This window comes from Pelobates fuscus, chromosome 1, assembly GCF_036172605.1.
Source record: "Pelobates fuscus isolate aPelFus1 chromosome 1, aPelFus1.pri, whole genome shotgun sequence".
Classification (NCBI taxonomy): Eukaryota; Metazoa; Chordata; class Amphibia; order Anura; family Pelobatidae; genus Pelobates; species Pelobates fuscus.
In genome coordinates, this window is record NC_086317.1 from 227365810 (window position 1) to 227386868 (window position 21059).

Consider the following 21059-nt stretch of genomic DNA (forward strand, 5'->3'; position numbering starts at 1 on the left):
TTTATTCATTACATTTTTATTTAAAACAAGTTATAGATGACAAGTTAATAGCATTAAGAAGAGTTATAGCAGGACAAAATGAGGCAAGGGCAGTTTCATATAATGAAATATGTACCAAATAACAAAAACAATAACTGGGGGGAAAAAACGGAAAATAGAAAAGGGATGGGATATTGTCTAAACTGAGATTTTGTATGTCTATACTGTTAAAGCCAAAAATGTGTGCATATTGTTAACTAAACTGAGAATTGTGGGGCATTGTGAGGAATAACCCATGGAATTGTAAAATTTAGTCCAAAGAAGTTGAATTGGAAAAAGTCTCCAATTTTATTTCAACCCCATGCCTTTCCCATCACATATTTAATTTTTTTGGAACACAAATTGGATCCTCGTGATATTTTAGTCAGTGTCCCACTAAGCTCGTCAAATTTTTCTGGCCACGGGCAACTGAGCAATAATGTGTCTAGTAAAGCAGCAACATTTGTTTCATGACTACTTATATGATAATGGAAATAGTCTAATTAAGGTGTATTGCAAATGTATTTCGATATCAATTATATTTTGCTTAGAAGAGTAGGTCACTGAGCTAATTTTCCTAAGAAAGAATGGCTTGCTAAGCTAATGTCATGCACATAAATTGGGTCCTTAACATAAACGTTCAAGATGTTTCAATATATGTTAAAACATGCTCTTATTTTGATAACGCATTGTGTGCTGCACATTTGCTACCCAGCTTTTGAATGTGGATTGTATACGTAGGGAGCTGCTGATGTTATATATTGTGACTGCCCAGCACAAAAGGACCATTATTATTTATTTATTTAAATAGTGACATGCATCGACTTATTTTAACAAAATGACATAAAACTGAGACTCACTTTTTATGGCTTTGTAAGTCATCTATGTCTTCTACTTCTCTTTAGTCCCATCAACTTTTCCATTATAAAATACTCTGTCTCATTACTGTGTAAACTGCGCCTACCCGATTTCCTATAAAAATCCTTCTCTCTGGAGAATGCCTCCTTCTGAACTTTATGTATCCCCTGAGGGCATTTCAGTGCATTTGTCATAACCTTCTTTATTTCTAACCTATAAAAAGCAGCTTATTCTGAGAGGATAAGATGTAAGCAGTTGCGTTCCTCCTGGTTTAATGATGACAGCTACAGCCTGTGCTACATGGTAAAGTTTATTGTGGATATGTAGCCCTATGACGGCTGTGCATTTCTAGTTAACAACAGCAGGGTTATACGTAACAAGAATTACCAACAGAGAGCAGGCATGTCAAAAACATTCCGAAAACAGCACTTAAATGTAAAAACAGATATACATATACCCAACACTAATTTATTCTTAAATAAACAAAATGCTATTTATGTTATAAGCACACACTGCATTGATTTCAGTATCTCTAATCCTTATTATTATTTTTTTTAATAATATGCACTATATGTGTGCAAACAGTGTTTCTAATTTTTCATTTCAGAAGCCCCTTCTGAGTGGGGTTCTCTTCATTTATTGTATCTGTCAACATTTAGTATGTCTGCCAAAAACTTCCTGTTATATGCTCCCTCTATATAATGGTAAAGCGACATTAGTTGGCACTTTAGAAATGTTAATAATAATTATCTAGAGCCATCATTTAGTATATTCTTTCTAATAATGATGATGTTTAGTGGGTACGGCTTTAACTACAGTATCGTTCATTGTGATGAGGTCTGTAAAATGATCTCTGTAGTTGGATATCAAAAAAGTTGAGGCCCCAGAGTGTAGTTTAAAACTAGCAAAATCCAAGTGTCCCCTTCCTTGTTAAACATTATTTTATTGTTTGTTTCCATGTTGATTACTGCTCAATTAGAACTCCAAGCTCCTAGATTAACCCCTTCAGGACGGAGTCAATAGTGCACGTTCTGATCAAAACAAAACGTAAACAAAAACTGGAATTTGCGCTATATGTCTGTTCACCCGTAGTTCCCCTCTTTCAAATTATATGCACCCACACTTATTATATATCATTTTGTTCAGGAGAAACAGGGCTTTAATCTATCATTAACTATTCATATATGGAACATCATTTATTATGAATAAAAGTAAAAAAAATGTGAGAAAATAAGATTTTTTTTTAAATTTGCATTTCCGTCTGACATTTTAACTGTGAATGTCATAATACTGTTAGGTTTTACTGCAAAAAAAATGCACATATTTGTAATCAGCGATGTCTCACGAGTACAACAGTACCCCCCATTAACAGGTTTTATGTTGTTTTGGAAAGTTACAGGGTCAAATATAGAACATTACATTTTCAAATTGAAATTTGCCAGATTGGTAATGTTACCTTTGAGACGGTGTGGTAGCCCAGGAATGAGAATTACCCCCATAATGGCATACCATTTGAAAAAGTAGACAAGCCAAGGTATTGAAAGTGGGGTATGTTTAGTCTTTTTTAGTAGCCACTTAGTCACAAACACTGGCCAAAGTTAGCGTTCATATTTGTTTTTGTGTGAAAAAAGCAAAAAACAAATATTTGGCCAGTGTTTGTGACTAAGTGGCTACTAAGAAAGACTGGACATACCCCACTTGCAATACCTCGGGTTGTCTACTTTTGCAAATGGTATGCCATCATGGGGGTAATTCTCATTCCTGGGCTACCATACGCTCTCAAAGGCAACATAACCAATCTGGCAAATTTCAATGTGAAAAAAATGAAATGCAAGCCTTATATGTGACTCTCTAACTTTCCAAAACACCATAAAACCTGTACATGGGGGGTACTGTTATTCTCTGGAGACTTCACTAAACACAAATATTAGTGTTTTAAAACAGTAAAACATATTACAACAATAATATAGACCATAAAAGTGCCGTTCGCTTGTAAAAAATGCAAAAAACTTCACTTTTACTTAAAATATCATCGTTGTAATACAATTTACCAGTTTGAAACATGAATATTTGAGTTCAGTGAAGTCTCCCGAGTAAAACAGTACCCCCTATGTACAGGTTTTATGGTGTCTTGGAGAGTTACAGGGTCAAATATAGTGCTTGCGAATTAAATTCGCTGCACTTTCTCTCTGTGTTGCCAGGCATGTCAATCAAATTTTAATTAATCAAATCACATAATTACGTTAAAAGATTATTTAAATATACATGTAGAATTTTAATATATATGCATTTATAGGTATTTAAATTCTACGTGTATACTAATGTAATCTTTTATGTAATTATATGTATTTATCTATATATATATATTTGCGGTTATTTGTATTTTATATATATATAGATATATATAGAATGTCATTCTAAGTGTATTTTGTTACCGATATATATATATTAATAACAAAATACAGTTAGAATGAAATTACATATGCATATATACTTTATATTAAATTTTGTTTCAATATTTTATTTATTTATTTTATTATTTTATTTATTTATTATTTTAATTATACGTATTTATATATAATATATTTGTGCTCGGAATTTAAATACGTAATGGATAGTAACTGTGAGCAAAGTTGGTTGTGGTGTGCCGAAACCAACGTACGAGTGGGCCTGTAAATAAAAGAGGGCCCACCAAGGAGAATGTAATTATAACAGGGTGTAGGTGGGTGGGAACAATCAGCTGAAAGGCAGAGGTGAGTAGGGGCTGGGAGTTTAAGTAGGGGACTTACTCCTCCCACAAATTCAGGCCTCCACAAGTTCAGGCCTTTTAACTTGTGCTCGGAATTTAAATACGTAATGGATAGTAACTGTGAGCAAAGTTGGTTGTGGTGTGCCGAAACCAACGTACGAGTGGGCCTGTAAATAAAAGAGGGCAAAAAGATAAATTCGAGAAATACACACTTTATTGCATTTTTTACAAAACCAAGTTGCTGAAAGCTTGGCGAAGCTCTTTCTCCGGCTGTGGAATATATGCAGTATATATGGAGGATTTCCACCGCCCCAGTCTCTTGATGATATGGACCGGTGTGTTAGTGCTAGAGGCTGCAGAGGCGGCTCTTATACGGAAGGAGTGCCTAGAGAATGCAATCGGGTTGTGTCCGAGCTTAGAGAACAGAATTCTGATATGAACCATCAATTTTGCTGTGGTTAACGGGTGCCCTTGTAGTGTTAAGAGCGGAGAATCCAGTAGGTGACCGTGCAGAGTTGACCGTAGGTGGTCTAGTACTTTTACCGGACACCAGGCATTATCAGAAGGGAAGAGAGGAATTATAGTAGGGTGTAGTGACCGGTTGGTTTTAGTTGTAGGGATCGAAAGTTGGTAGTGATCCTCTATTTTAGTGAGGTGTGATATTTTAAGTCTTAGCTTCGTATCTCCTTGACAAATTACGGTGAACTCTCTAGGTCTGAGAAAACCGTAGAAAGCGAGATATAAAGCAGATTTGATCACCGTATTTGTGCCGATGTCGAATGGGGCTGTGTCAAGGAGATTGCTAAGTGACCTGAAGATAGGCCCATCTATAGGTAATCTAATGGTAGAGAGTGGAGGTGAAACCTTTGATATTCCTTTCAAAACCTTTTTGACGGGGTATGAAGACAGGAAAGGTGTGTTGTTAGGAAAAAAAGGTGAGGCTGTGGTGCTGGACCCCCGTGAGATATAGTTTAATGGTGTTGTGAGATAGTTTAAGGTGTAGGTGGAAAAAAGAGGCAAAAGCCACCATGGTTTGAATAGAGAAGTCACCTTGTAAACCGAACTCTGCTGTGAATTTATTAAATATATTAAGAGCCCTATTGTAAGTGATAGCCGTGTTTGGTGATAATGCTTGGTGAGTGAGTGCTCTAGCGTGGTTCAAGAGTGTGCTTAATCCAGGATTAGATCGTGGAACCGTGGTGTCCTGGATGGTTGTAGGTGAGCCGTTGGGAGTGCCTGAGAAAATGCCTGAAATTGAGAACGAGAAAGAGCGTCAGCGGCCGTGTTGTGAATACCCGGGATGTGAAAACAAACTAAGTGAAACTGGCCGGATGCTGCCAACCAGGTCAGCTTGCGAATCAGCCGCATGATGGTCAGGGAAGATGATCGCCCTTTGTTCACGATTTCGCAAGCTGCCGAGTTATCAGAGTAGCATTTGACTGCCTTGCCAGACCAGAGATGACCCCAGGTGTGTGCGGCCGCCACAATGGGATAAATTTCAAATAGTGCTGAGGTCTCTCTGAATCCTGGCAAGGCATCCGTATCAGTGGGCCAATGGCCCCTGAACCAGTGGTTCCCAAAAATGGCTGCAAAACCGGTATTGGCTGCTGCGTCTGTGTGGATGATGGGTGAAGAGGGGGAATAAACATGGAGATTCCATTCCAGTCCTTCAAAAACTTCCCCCACATAGCTAAGTCAGCCTTGGCGTGGGGGTCCAAAGAAACTGTGCCAGAGTCCGGAACTCCGTGCAGCAGGCAAAGGAGTCTGGATATGAAAGACCTTCCCTACGGAATGATGCGCATCGCAAAGTTCAGGGATCCGAGAAGGGACTGAAGTTCTTTTCTAGTGCAAACATCATTCCGCAGGAACAAGTCATCTCCCCTCTCAAACGTGACAGTTTGTCGTGGGGGAGGCTAGCTCTGAGGTTAACCGAGTCCAGTTCTATCCCCAGAAAGGTCAATTTAGTTGTGGGGCCTATAGTTTTGGCTGTGGACAAAGGGACTCCAAGTGTGGAAAATAGTGCAGTAGTGCTTCTGATTGCTGTGGGTGAAGGTGACCCTGGCTCTATTAGTAAAAAGTCGTCGAGGTAGTGGATAACGGAGTGACACCTGGTGACGTTCAGAAGCAGCCAGCATAGTGACTCTGCGAAAATGTCGAACAGTTTGGGGCTGCTTCGAGAACCGAAAGTGAGTCGTGTAGAGAAGTAATATTTCCCTCGCCATTTAACACCGTGTAAGTGCCAGAGTGAGGGGTGCATGGGTAGTAATTTAAACGCGTTTGTGATGTCCGTTTTGCTAAGCCAGGGTCGATTACCAGATGATATGATGGACTGTATGGCGTCGTCGATGGTTACGTACTGAAGTGAGAATTTGTCTGCTGGAATAAGTGCGTTTATGCTTGGAACAAAAGAGGAGTGCGGTGCCGATAAATCAATAATTAGACTTTTTTTTTTTATTAGAATATTTGTGAATAGCAATACCAATGGGGTTAGTGCGCCAGGAGGAGAATGGTGAAGAGGTGAAGGGGCCGATCATGAAACCGTTATTTCAGAGGCAATGAGAGTGTCTATGGAGACTGGGTCTAAACGTGCTGACTGGAAATTAGGGCATTCTAGTGTACCTGGGGGAATGGCTACAATACCCGTGAGAAACCCTTTAGTGAACCATGTGGTGAGATAATCCACCAGATGATTAAGCCTGGGATCCCTTGTCTTGAGCACCACAGAGATATCACCATAATTGAATGCCTTGTTCTCAAGTACATCCTGTGAGGCTATGAGCAAGGACACCAGACACACATCCTTCCCGTCTAGGATATCTTTCCTGATAGAGTCAGGGACGGAGTGTGCTGGTGACTCAAATGGTGTAATGGCTGTGCCCGGTGCTGGAGGGGGGAGTATAGGAGGGCATGTTGGTATAGTAGGTACAGCCGTGAAAGCGACTGGGACTACCGTGGTAGTACCTGGGGAGGAGATGGCGCTTTCCACCTTAGATAGCCTGCTATTGAGGGTATGTAGATTGGCCAAGATCTCTGCCAGGGTATCCTGGGTGGCCGTGCTGTTGCTTGGTGGTTGTCCTTGAGAGCTCGTCCCTGGCCTGGGCTCGGGGGCTTGGTGAGTAAGTAGCCTATAAAGTTCAGCCTTCCTAGCTGTGGCCGGAAAGGGGATTCCCCTGAGCCTAAGCTCGGCCGTAATTTTGGGAATAGTCCATGCTCTCAAGGACGTGGGGGTTGAAAGAGTGAGTGATTCGCCTGGAGACCCGGGTCTGGTAGGCGTGAATGGAGTTTCTTCTGTCAATTCTTTGGTTGGAATAGGTTCTTGGGACATTCTAAAAGGAATGGTTATGTGAAAGATATATTAGAAGGGGCGTAAGGTAAGTAGGCGGGGTATGTGGGGTGGTGTATATGGAAGAACTGGACTGTAATGCTAGATGCCAAAGCGAAAAACTTAACTGTTGAATGTTTGGATAGGTGAGGCCCTGCTAATGCCAAGTGGCGGTGAGAGGCTCTACCTATGATTTGGCTTATGACGTAGTTGCCACAGACGTGGTGGCGGGATGTTGGCCTCTCGGTGACAGTAGAGAGAAATCAAAACGTGTGGCCGTGACAGGTGAGGCCCTGACTAGCGCCCTGTAGTAGGGCATGCGAGGCTTGTAACTATGATTTGGGCGTGGGGCCGTACCTCCGTGTTGAGGTGGGGGGGATGGAAGGCCTCGCTGGGACGGGTTTTCTGATAGGGTGCGCTAAGGCATTAGCCTAGACCCTGTAGCCAGTTCGATTGTATATTTAAGGATAAGGTGAGAGGACTGGAATGTTGTGTAGATACTAACCTTGACTTCTTGCGAATGGTATCTGGAACCTTCTGGTGGTAATAAGTGTGGTAAGTCTCGTCTTATGCGGTCCTTGAGGAAGAGTCCTGAGGCTTTAAGACAGATGTTGACGTATTTATGCGTATCGTGGTGGCGTATGATTTGAATTGGGAGTAGGTTGTTTGTTAGGGGCGCAACGTGAGATCCTGCATTGAGGGATCTGGAAGGTTTAAGTGTGTGACTGGGCTGAAATAGATATTTGTGAGAAGGCTGGATGAGGCCTTGGGGTGACGATTGGACGTATTTGGGTATAGACGTAAGTACCTGAAGGTATGGCTGAGTACCGGGTCAGGTTTTGGTGTTTTCCGGAGCCTGATGGCTGTATGACCGTATGTCTGAGTAGAAATAATAGTAAAGAATTAACGTACCGTGGGCGTAAGCCTGTGGAAAAGTAGTAATGAACTTGAGACCGTGATAGGTTTTATATGAGGTGTAGTAACAAACGAGTTGTGAACTATACCTTGGTTTGACATAAAGAAATTACGTTTTGCGAAACGGTTTAACTGTGTAGAACCGGGGGAAGCCTAGAATAATACTGGAGCTAAGGGTTAACCGAAGAAAAATTCCATAGTTAACGACAGGTGTGGAGGTAAGTAATAAAACCCAATATGTAAACATTTTAGGCCTATGGCTTTATAATGCAAAGTGATAAAATACAATACAATACCTGTTCCTGTAATAAAAGATCTTGAAATAAACAACTTTAGCGCTGAAAAAGCGAGAAACCGATGCAGTCTGTAAAGCCAAAAATATGTGACAGCGTGATTATATGGAAAATGAATAGTACAGACGTTTATGCGCCGGATATTGTGTTTATAAACAGTATTTATTAGTATATGTGACAAAATGAAGTGTTTAATAGGTAAATATGTGTTGTGGCAAGGTCATAGAGGCTTTCTATGTTAGTAATAGATTGGAGTGCTCTCTATTCCCAGCATGATGGGGTTAATTGGTGGGAGTCACCCCTTGAATGTTATATACCAGGTGAATGTAATTAACCAGCACTAGGGTTTTAAAAGGTTAGCCTCTGAAGACATCAGAGAGTCTAACAGCTGGGAGAGAGGAGGCAGTTAAGCCTGAGACAAAGGTACTGTGTGAAACCTGCTTAAAGTGCTGTATTTCATTTTGTTTAAAACTGGGAACTAGATTAGCTGGCCAGTTGGATAGTTAGTAACACTGTTGTTTAGTAAGTCTCCAAGTTGGAGTAGGATTTATTTTCTTTTTGTTTTATTTTGTGGGAGAGCACAACCTTGTATATATTGTGGAAAGTGACAATAAACTGCAGTACTATTTTATCCTGACTGTTGCATTTTAAGTTTGTGACGAGCCTGGCCATCCTGCCACAGTGTATAGAAACCGTACGATTATGATAGACGTGGATATTTTAAAAAGTAGTAAAACAAATTAACTGGTTAACATAGAAAGAAAATCACAAGGCAGATTTTTAAACAAGCTAATTATATCCCCAAACTGACAAAAAAGGTATCAGTAGCAATATGACCGAACAGGGAATATACGTAAAGAAAAGTAGAATTCGTGAAATAGAACTTAGTGCATACTGTAGCCTATTTGAATAAGAACTAGCCGAATATGGATTTAGAGCAAGGTGTTTTTGTGTTTTAATCGTACGAAATAGATTGGTCCTGGGTGACCAAACGGAAATAAGAGAATGCCCGTAATAATATTACTGTGTATATAAATAATAATAGATTCGGTAGTTTCCGTACGAATATGTAAAAGCAGTGATAAAGTGCCGAGCGTTCGTCTGTTTTGGCGTGAACACTGAAATCGGTTAAAAAAGCGTGTATTTGTACGAATATGATAGAGGGAGCCTACCCCTACGTTTTTAGGCCCGAACGGCGGGAAATAGCGGGGCGCTATTTCCTACGCCTAACTTACGTGAACGTGCCGGTCTCGTGACCGGAAACCGGGTACCTTGACCGGGAACCGAGTGGAAGGCCTCAAACGGACAGAGGACTGGTCAGGACGTCTGACTGCTGGAAACAGGAAAAAATTCTGGAGGGAAGCTGGACAGGAAGTGCTGGTTGCTATGGGGACAAAACAATCAGCTGAAAGGCAGAGGTGAGTAGGGGCTGGGAGTTTAAGTAGGGGACTTACTCCTCCCACAAATTCAGGCCTCCACAAGTTCAGGCCTTTTAACATATGTACATCTATTATATATATAATATATATACATATTATATATATGTAACGTCATTCTAAGTGTATTTTAATATTAATATATATACTTATATTAATATTAAAATACACTTTGTATGACGTTACATATATATAATATGTATATATATTATATATATAATATATATACATATTATATATATGTAAAAATATATTTAATTTATTTTTACACTTGTATTTTATTTATTTTTTATACTTCCCACCAGCAGGGGGACTGTCTGATATTTCAAACAGTCCCCCTGCTGGCAGATCCACAGCCAGCTATAGGGGGCCATGTGATCGCTCTTTGAGAGCGATCACATGGCCCCCGGGGGCCTGATTTGCCGTGGGAGGGCTGCCTGGGCTGTGAGGCAGTCCTCCCGAAGCGGATCGCGGCGGAGGTAAGTACATCTTACCTCCTGGGGCTGCAAGCCGTTACGGCGTGCTATGCCGTCATAACGGCTTTAAAGCCCACTTAACCCGTGACGGCATAGCACGCCGTAACGGCGTTAAGGGGTTAAGGATGTAAGATTCATGCCTTATAGTTTGATTACAGTTTATATACAGCTACCTGAATTTGTTTGGTTCATATCTGGACAATGAAGTTAGACATTCCTGTCCTATATTACTAACTAGTGTACAACAAGAGAACACTAACAAACTTTGGAGGAACTTTGTGACTATTTAAAATGTTTAGCAATTCTTTAATATAAACTAATTTTATATGAGACATATCATTGAAACTACATGAAAAGGGTAAACTAGACACAGGTACTTAAGGGAGAGAGTATCAGGTTACTCACTATAAAGGTGGGGGTTAACCCCAAAGGCTAGCCATAAAAAAAAAAACTGAAAAAGGTATATAAACATTATACGGGATGGATTCTGCTACCAGAAGGAAACGTAACTATGATTATTGAATAGCAATTACCCTGTTTAAATCATTGGAAAAACAGGTATTCAATAAGCAGAGGAAACATCTCCACATGTGCCCACATATCTATGATAACAGATAATTAGAGATTACAAAGTGGAAGGAAAAACAAACCTAAAGCATCTACGAGAATTTACATAACAAATACAAGCCAGATCTTTGAATAATAGAAGTAATGGGGGTATCCTATGCCGTAAAATCCAAACGTTTTTCGAATTACAGTACCTAATTTGAATGGCAACTGTTTATTTAAGCATTCATTATACTTTTTTTTTTGTTATTCATTTTGTTTTTCTTTTATATGTTCTATGGTATATATCCAAATGTGCATTTCCCGAGTGGCTTATAACGCTCAGTGAATTGCAACTGAATTAGGTTTCCCCACCTATATATAAGGAAAACTAGAAGTGCTTACAAAAAAAAAAAAACATTAGCCAACTATTTTCACTATTTTTTATTAAGATTCACTTACTCCATTGGATGGGTGTGAAGTCCAGCCCAATTCTGCTTGTGACTCTTTGGAATCCAAAAGAAGAACTGCAATAAAACACACAGTGAATATGGTTTTAGATTGGATTTCATTATAACTGCAATCATGTTAGTCATCAATACCAATGTAAAATAAGTCAAACACTTGCCAGACTTTAAGATTCATTCTTCTTACTTCTTACTAGACTTATCAATCTGACACAAATACACAATACAATCACTTATTATACCACTAATAGCTAACCTTGGTTCTCCAGACATTTATGTACTACATTTCACCAGCTACAGAGCCGGTGGTAGGGTTGAAAGAGTTAAAAATACAATGTACAGAGTTTTCTCCGCAGTTGTTCTATTTTCTAACTATGTTCTAACTATGTCAATGAGTTCTATTATCTATGTGAATAGATATTCAAGCTATGTGAAATGTGCAAGAATGTGCTAAATCAGTGGGCTTGTGGCATATCACCCTACACCATATTTTAAGAGTATGTATACGAGTATAAGACATAAGTTTATAATGATTCATAAAATATATGATTCTGCAAAGTAATACATGTTAGATTATGTATGCAAGTGATTGTATAAATTCTGATTAAGGAATGCTCCTATTAAGAACCTGTTTGACTCTTGGACTAAACCACAAATAACTGTCCTCTATTTTCTCTTAAATTACCAACACTTTGAATGATCTGAATAGGGTATATATGTTAATTTTGCCATAGGTAAACCAATAAAGCATATCTTCCAAGTGTTTCTATTTTGTAGGAACAGTCCCTATTTTTGGATCCAAATCCCTGTGTCCCTCTTTTCTATCCTAAAGTGCCTCTTTTCTAGAAGTACCATATTGTTGGTATGTATGAGTGTATAACAGAGCTCCACAGCAATAATACTTGTAATAATGTGTATTAACACATATGGTAAATGTGTTTAGAAATCAATCTGTGTAAATAAACATTGTTTTTGTTCTAAATTACATTTAGTTAGACAAATTGTTGTTATTATTAAGTCAACAAAAATTTCTCAGAAGAGCCCCACCGCCACTCATATCCCTAAAATTATAATGTACCTCTTTGTCTACTTGAAATGTTGGGAGATATGGATAACACTTATATTCATATATTCATTTACGCATTCATAAAGAAAAAATAGAAATAATCCTGTATCTAGTATGATCTTGCAAAATGTTCAGATCCCAGTCTGACCAAACTCTCTGAAGTCATTAAAGGGATACTATAGTACAAGAAATATAAAGCTCTATTACAAGCACCATAGCCCTTCCCTCCTCCCCAGCATAGTAAAGGTTAAGGGTTAAAATACCCTTACTGTAGTTACCAAATTCTAGCACTGATGTTACTCAGAGCACTGAGTTGGTTCTCCACCCCCTCTGACATCACTTGACAGGGGGGAAGGAGGTGCTAATGCATATGCATGGTGAACACCGCAAGCACATTAGGCCCTCCCCATAGAAAAGCATTGCTGCAATGCTTTCCTATGGGGAACTGACTGACGCTTGATGTCCTCATGAAAAGCATGAGGATGTCCGGCATCAATTAGACTACCAAAAGTCGCCTAACCACCCGGAAGTACCTTCAGTGGCTGTCTGAGTGACAGTCACTAGAGGCAGTCTTAACTCTGCAAGCTAATTATTGCAGTTTCTCAGACTAAGACAGTGTACCCAGTCCACTTCAATGAGCGGAAATGGTCTGGGTGCCTATAGAATTTTCATTGATATTTTAACTTTAACTACATTTAAAAAAAAAAAAAATTGTATTAAGGTATGGTAAGCTAAGGTATGTATTTTATGGTGGATATTTTCTGAGAAAAATAAAGAAAACAACATATTTCTTGCAGAGGTATCCAACTACCACAATGTTAAAATAAATCAAAACGTATTAAATGATATGTAGACTTGACTGTTACGTCTTTCAATGCCTCACACTTTTGCCAATGTAGCATTCCATATAAGTGTGTCCAGCTACTATACTGCGTACTTAGGTCCTGACACACAATTTTTGAAACTTTGATAGTGGGTTTTAGTGACATTTATAGCTGGCCTTATCCATTACCTAAAATGTATAATTCTACTGTATTCATCTCTTTTGATTATAAAACCAATGCACTTTGACAAGTGGCTCAAAGAGTAAAATGCACTATAAAACCAAGGAGATTACATTAGTGGATACAAAATTATCACTCGATCATGTTAATTGCTTTGGATTTTTTTTACATACCCCCAAGAGTTTCTGTCTTCTATAAATGAAATGTGACCTTTTTGGATTGAGTTCAGCTGTTAGTTACATTTATGTGTTTGGATAACAATGAATTCATAATTACTTTTGCTAACACAGTATGGTAGTTAAGTAAACAAAGTGGATGGCTAAATTATGCATCAATTAGTGATGAGACTATTTGCCTAACATCTTAAGGAATGATACTACCGAGCTTACTGCATCAAAACCAAGTTCATCTAATTTAATGGCAATAATGCAGTTTGAGAACTACAAACATTTCCATTATACTGTTACATACTGATGATTATCAAAATTAACCTCCGGTGTGCAAAGCTTGCCATTCACAAATAGGTTTAATTTCAGGCAATAAGATAATATTATAATATTATGTGAGTAAAAAAAAAAAATCAAACAAATGAATTTTTTTCCCAACAAAAAAATAAGCTTTTTAAAAATATATATTTATTCTTCATTAAGTTGTGAATCTTGTGGAATCTAATCTTAAAAATACAAAATAGTACTTTTAAGTCTTCCTGAATACATTAACAAAAAATATTTGTCAATGCATTTTATTTTTTATAAAAATACAAAATAGTACTTTTAAGTCTTCCTGAATACATTAACAAAAACTATTTGTCAATGTATTTTATTCTACTGTCAATAAATATTATTCTCAAACCTAACAAGGTCTTGCATTGAAGTCACTTGTGTTACGTCTTTGCTATTCAATTCTATATTGAGTCTATAAATTCAATTGTCTAACAATAAAAGGTCATAATTTACGTATTATTATTGACTGTCCAATGTATTTATTTATTGAATGTGTCATTTGTCAATAACAGATAAGCACCTTCACTTCTTTCAAAGGACTGAAAAGTCCTTTTCATGAAAAAAGAAAACAAAATATATATATTTTTTTAAAATAGTACCCGCTTATTAACAAAGAAAAAAAGAAAAACAGATATTTAAATTATAGAATGTTGTTCAGGAACACCACAAATAAGGCGGGTACAATGTATTTCATTATTGTTAATCTGTATATTTGTATTGGTACATATAAAAAAATGAGTGATTATACAGAATACTAAACCATACAAAGAAAATAGTAATATGTTCATAAGGAAAGGTATTATAGGAGATACAGTAATACAAAGAATAATATGAAAAACACACCTATGTTGGGAAGTGCAGAACGTAACGTGTAGAATGACCAATTACCTCCGGCACAAGCCACAACATCTGGTCCTCACTGGGACATTGATAATATCACCCCATTCTCACCGTGGAACGCAACTGATGGATGAGGTGCTCCTGGCTTCTGCTGTACCGCGGCTTGACCTCCACCACTGTTCCCGTAGTTAATAATATATATTCTTTGCATTTATGTTTTCATACATTACATTATGTTTTCATGTTTTCTTTTATGATTTACCAGCTGGCAACTATTGCTTGAGAGATGCTATGAGCTCTACTTTCAGTTCTTTTTATTTTCATATGGCAACATTTACAATCTGTATTGATGGCAATTCCCATTCCCTCCTATTACCCCAGGGTAATAGGGCAGCACAAGATTATCTCTCATTTAAACCTTTATCTACACATCGAACATTCCTTCATGTTGTTATGATGAAACACGTTGTGTACTATGCTACTACCTTAATAAAAAATTATGATTGACAAAAAAAAAAAAGGTATCTTTAAACAAAGGTAAATCCCAGTTTGAGATTATAACATGTGCTTTGTCAGGGGAAAAACCACTCCTTACTATTTTTTACTATTTTGTATTATTTTACTCGTTGGTAACGTAAACGGTGATGTACTGAACAAGTTTGCTAGTGGTGGTGTCCTTCTTGGCTAATTAACTCTATATCTCTAATCTTTGTTGCAATCCCAATTCCCAATTTTGCAAGTTTTTTATGTTCTAATTTTTAACAATTAACAATTTTTTTTTAACATGTGATTTAAATTAATTTCTTTAAATCACATACATGCTGCATTATACTAATATTTTTATGTTCATCTACATAAATATTTGCAAAACATTTTAATTTCCACAATTCTTATTTTTTTCTTGGCACCATGTTCTCAAATAAAAAATGTGTTGTCTTTGCTTTACAAAATCCCTGTGTGAATCACATGCAAACCTTCGAAGTCAGTACATTCTATTGGAGCGCGTAAAATGTTGCATAGAGAGCTCATGCTATCTAACAGTGAAATTATGAACAATAAAACACTCTAAACATTACCTCTCAGATAACAGACTATTTTGCACCTCACTGCTTTCAAAAGACACCTCAATGAGCATACCTGTTTTATTTCTTTCTGGAATCATAACTTCCCCACTGAAAAAGATAATATTAAGAAAAGCATTTCTTTTTATGGCACTAATGACATATGGGTTATTTGCATAACTCCCATCTTGCTATGCCTCATTCTGACAGGAGAACCATGTAAACTCTAAGTAAGCTATAAAGCACACAGGATGCTCCCTGTGTACACTGGGTAATTTTATTCAATGCATTTGTTGAAAAAACGTACTAGAATTGATACATTGTTTCAAATATTATTTTGATTGCTTTAGCAAAAAGTCATACAATAAGTAGTAAGTACAGCTGCCAGTAACTTCCAAAGCTCTCTGTTTTAACCCCTTAAGGACTGAGCCAAATGTACACGTTGTGATCAAAATAAAACATTAACAAAACCTGGAATATGTGTGTCCAGGCGCAATTCGCCTCTTTTATATTAAGTGCACCCACACTTATATATAATTTTATTCAGGGGAAACAGGGCTTTCATTTAACTTCACATATTTAGCTATGAAACATTATTTAATATGAATAAAAAAAAATCTTTAGTTCTACATGACATTTTAACTGTGAATTTGAAAATAGAAAATAATTCAGACACTCCAGCAAATTCCAAAATAGAGGCGATTTTATTGGAAAAGGGAACCAGAAAGCAACATTTCGACCCCTTAGGGCCTTTGTCAAGATTGACAAAGGCCCTAAGGGGTCGAAACGTTGCTTTCTGGTTCCTAGGCAGACCGCAGCATCGCGACCGCCGTCGGGGGAACGTCGGGGACCCGGTGAGTACAAATTATGGCGGGGATGTTCTATGCCACCCGCCGGCCTTTAGGATCGCTCGAAAACTTTTGTCACAAGAGAACATGAGATACCTGTGTATGTTTTAAACACAACAGATACAATATAGGGGGTCGTGTTGTCCATCGTTTTCTTTTGTTGTTACCTCATTTAATAAAAATCCTTTTATTTGTAAAAATACAGTTTTAAAATAAAACAGAAAAATAAAATAAAATATCCACTTGGCAACATTCCAACTGAGTCTTTCTGTCTACATGTCTGACAAATTACAGAATCAGATATGGTTTGTGCAGTTTGAACATACACAGGAAAACTGCCCAGGTTCCTCTGCAATGTCTTTAATGAAACGTATCTGTGTATCTAGAATCATTCCGGGTTTCACTTAACATTTCTTGGTGGGAGGGAAATTGTAAGGCTCTGGGTGAAGACTTTTGTACATTCAGGTAAGGGGGATGCCATGTTGTCTTCAGGGCTGGACTGGGGACACAAAGCAGCCAGGAAAAAAAAAATCTATGCCAGCCCTATAAGTCATTGTGCCATGTATTATCACAGTTAATATGTAAGGCTATGCCTTGCCACCCCAGATGATTGAGTAATATTTAAAAGCATATTATTGAGACATATATTTTGTAGATTGGATTAGCTATATTAGTCCAGTAGACAAATGCCAAAATACCAGAGTATTGCAGTATGCAATGATACCTTTTTTATTGGACTAACAATATTTCAAAGACAAGCTTTCAAGAGTTTTCCTCTTTTCCTCAGGTATGAAACAATATTGCTCAATCTCTAATGTCAGTTGTTTTAAGTGTTAAACTCTATCAGATTGATCAGTTTTGCTTTAGACCTGGCATCAAAAATCTCACTGACACACACAAGGTCATTGATACACAACCTCATAGACAAACCATCTCACTGATATACATAAGCTCATTGACAAAAAAAAACACAAGCTCACGGATGCACACAAACCTCATGGACAAACAATCTCACTGACAGACAAACTCACTGACACACACAGGCAAACTTATTGGTATACACACACAAACAAGCTGACACACACAAGCTTACTACAGACAAACTCACTGTCACACACAAACACACATATGCTCACTACAGACAAGCTCATACACACATGCTCCCTACTGAAAAGCTCACTGACACACACACTCAATACAGACAAGCTCACTGATGCACACATGCTCACTATAAACAAACCCACTGGTGCACATATGCTCACTACAGACAAGCTCACTGATGCACACATGCCCCCTACAGCCAAACTCACTGACACACACACATGTTTCCTACAGACAAGCTCACTGACACACGCTCACTACAGACAAGCCCACTGACGCACACATGCTCACTACAGACAGGCCCACTGACACACACACACATGCTCTCTACTGATAAGCTCACTGACACACACATGCTCACTACAGACAAGCTCACTGATACATGTGCTCACTACACACAAGCACACTGACACACACATGTTCACTACAGACAAGCTCACTAACACACACATGCTCACCATGGACGGAGGTGGGATACAAAAGGTAAGGGTAAGGTAGAAAAGTAGGTTGCTAGGAGATCCAACTGGATTATCCTGCAGGAGAAGACATTAAGCAGGGACTGTTTTACTGGCTCCAGGGAATTCAGCAGCAAAATGGAATACACAGAGGGATTGCATGTTTTGTGGCTTTGGCGTGGTACATCAACTACCTCAGAAAAGACTAATTAAGATTGCCCCAGGCTCTAGGCAAGATGCCAGTTTGGGACCGCTGGATCTTTCCTGTTAGTGTTGTGTGTGATGGCTGAGTGTTGTATGTGCATGTGGGAGACTGAGTGTTCAGTGTATAGGGGAGTCTGAGTGTGGCTGAGTGTTGTGTGTGTGTGGGAGGTTATGTTGTGTGGTGTCTGGGTGTTTGTGGGAAGTATGAAAGAGGTGTTTTTAATTTGCCTCCCTCCCGCCTACCTTGTGACAGGAGAGTAGTGTTATCCATGGAGGTCCAGGGGAGCTGTTGAAGCATTTCCCTGGTGGTTTCGGGGGGTGACATTGAGACCTGCAACCCACATTTAGAGCTCCTTTGCAGTTCCGACACTCAGTCAGTGACTCATATTGCTGGCTGCAGCACTCATTGAGTCATTGAGAAGCGATGTGGCACCGCTAGAGAGCTCTTAAAATTATTTTCATATTTGGGCTGCATATGGTCCAATTTAGGTGCAGAACACAAAGCTTCCTTGATGAAGTGAGGGAGCACAGGGCTAAGTAGGGAGATCCCTTCCTGGCTCAAAGAGGACCCACACACATAGAGAATCAGAGCTCCAGGCCCAAACAGTAGCCACCGATGCTGACTAACAGCTATTCTGGTTCTGTACCTCAGATCCAAATATGCATCAGGCAAGAGAAAGGATGGTTTTTCATGTAGCACTTCTTCGTCCTTCGCCGCGCTAAATGTTAAACAACATAGAAGAGTTACCAATAGCCATAGGCTTTACAGATACAAGCCATCTGGAGATTAGGAAAAAGTCAAAGGTAGTTTACTATACAACCTATACAACTTTCACAACAATGGAGAAGATCTATCAAAATGTTCTGATCTAATATTTTAGATGTAAATATGTGCCTGCTGTTTACTGGTTTCCATCGTGATTGCCTCATTTTTAGTATTTTACACCTTTTTAGAACATCACACTTTGATAAATCTCTTTGTCACTAATGGCATAGGGGCTTATTCATTAAGAAAATTACAACATTTTGGAAGTAGTCAACTTTGAAAACACATCTCTTGGGACTTACTGTTTAGTGAATAGACCAACTAAAAATAAAATATATTTTTTATTACAATCTGCAGAAAAGAGGAAAAAAACAACTTATTGTGTTTTATCTGCACCTACATAGTCAGCACGATATAAATAACTTTAGACTGATGTTTTAATTTCATAAAGTCTGTGTTCTGTTGCTGTACAGGTTGAGGTGTGAAACTCTTCTTTGCAGACAGATGGTAAGAAACTCATCAATTTAAAAGTCGTAAAAAGATCACATTACTTCCAGAAATAACGCCTTGCTACAAAGAATAAAAAATAAATTGATAGTAAGCATTCTATTTTTCAGAGAAATAACTTAAAACATCTGGGCATGTGGCAACATAATAAAACTTTAATTGACAAAAATGTCTAAATAAATGTTTTCTTTTTCTGAAGATAAAGAGATCACGTGTACAAAATAACATACGGTTACCATACATTATGAAAATGATGCAAATGATATGTCAGATGATTTGAAGAATTTTGTTGATGCATGGAGAAATATCTTAAAATATTTTGTTTTTACTGGAGTTAATGTATATTTATGCTATTAATATTATGTAAGTCCATATGTGAGTCCCCTAAAGCTGGGGACTGAAAACTATCAGCAGACAACACTGCGGGACAGAGTTATGTCAGCAATTCCGCTCACACAGATCTCTCAGTGGCTGACCTGAGTATGTACTAAAAGTACATCTGAAAAGGTAAAAGGTATAGAAAGGGGATGTGGCTAAAGAGGCAGAGTTTTTTTTTTTTGTTTTTTTTTAGCAAAGCTAAAGACTTTTGAATATGTAGAAAATGCACCATGAATCTGGAGTGTGCCTGGAGTATTTTTTAGATCACATCATGAAGCTAGAAGTTATTTTCTATTCTTCTATTATTATTATTATTTTATTATTTATATAGCGCCATCAGATTCCGTAGCGCTGTACAAAGGGTGGACTAACAGGCATATTATGAAAACCTGTAAAGAACAAGTCCAAATGTTTGAATGTTTTGCTCACAAAAACAAACGCGTACTATTTTGTTCTCATTATATTCAAAATGTTTGTAGTTTACCGAGGATTTGAACCCCCCAAAAAAATATCACAAGCATCGGCAATAATGAAGTCCAACCATTTATCTGTATCGGCAATATGAACGCTAAGAGAGTATGAGTCACAGAATATAATGCAAAGCAAGTGCTAAAATACTTATCCTCTCGTAAAAAAAATGACAACAGGGAACTGCTGTTCTATTATTCATTCCGCCACTTAGTCATCTGTAAAAAAAAGTCCTTATTTGATACTTGACTGTTTTTATAACCATAGTCACCACTCAGACATCCGAAATGCAGTTTGCTATTCGAAATCCACATTCAGGCAAAATGACTCCGAGCTGCAAGAGAAGTCGACTATGATTATTTTATCCAGCTTTGTAACAGATTGGCATCCCAGCACAGTACATGCCCTTGGATGGCAATGCCACCTGCTCTCACTGTTAGTTTCAGATCATGCCAGATTGGGACTATACGATCATTAAATAATAAAACTGGGCATCTTTGGTAGCCACTGTTTGTGCATCTTGGCCTCTTTTTCAAGTGATAGAGAAAGTATTGCTCCAACACAAGTTGCTTGTACATAAAAAACATGTTGAAACTATCACACTCAGCTATGTAAACATTCCTTTGACAGAGGTTAATATACCGTAGTTTAAATTGTATGATCTGTTTATTCAGCAGGATCTGTGTGTGTGTGTGCGAGTGTGTGTGTGTGCGAGTGTGTGTGTGCATGATGCACTGTATCTCATTATCATGTAAAAAAAAGTTTTTAAAAGTCAGGC

At 38.1% G+C, this 21059-nt stretch overlaps 1 protein-coding gene across 1 annotated transcript in view; it reads right to left on the minus strand.

The window, feature by feature from the left end:
• EPHA10 (EPH receptor A10) overlaps positions 1–21059 on the minus strand; it is a 568155-nt gene that overhangs the window by 498478 nt on the left and 48618 nt on the right. Inside the window, exon 2 of the mRNA XM_063454942.1 lies at positions 11076–11140. Coding sequence (XP_063311012.1) covers positions 11076–11140 — 65 coding nt within the window. The remainder of the gene's footprint in view (positions 1–11075; positions 11141–21059) is intronic.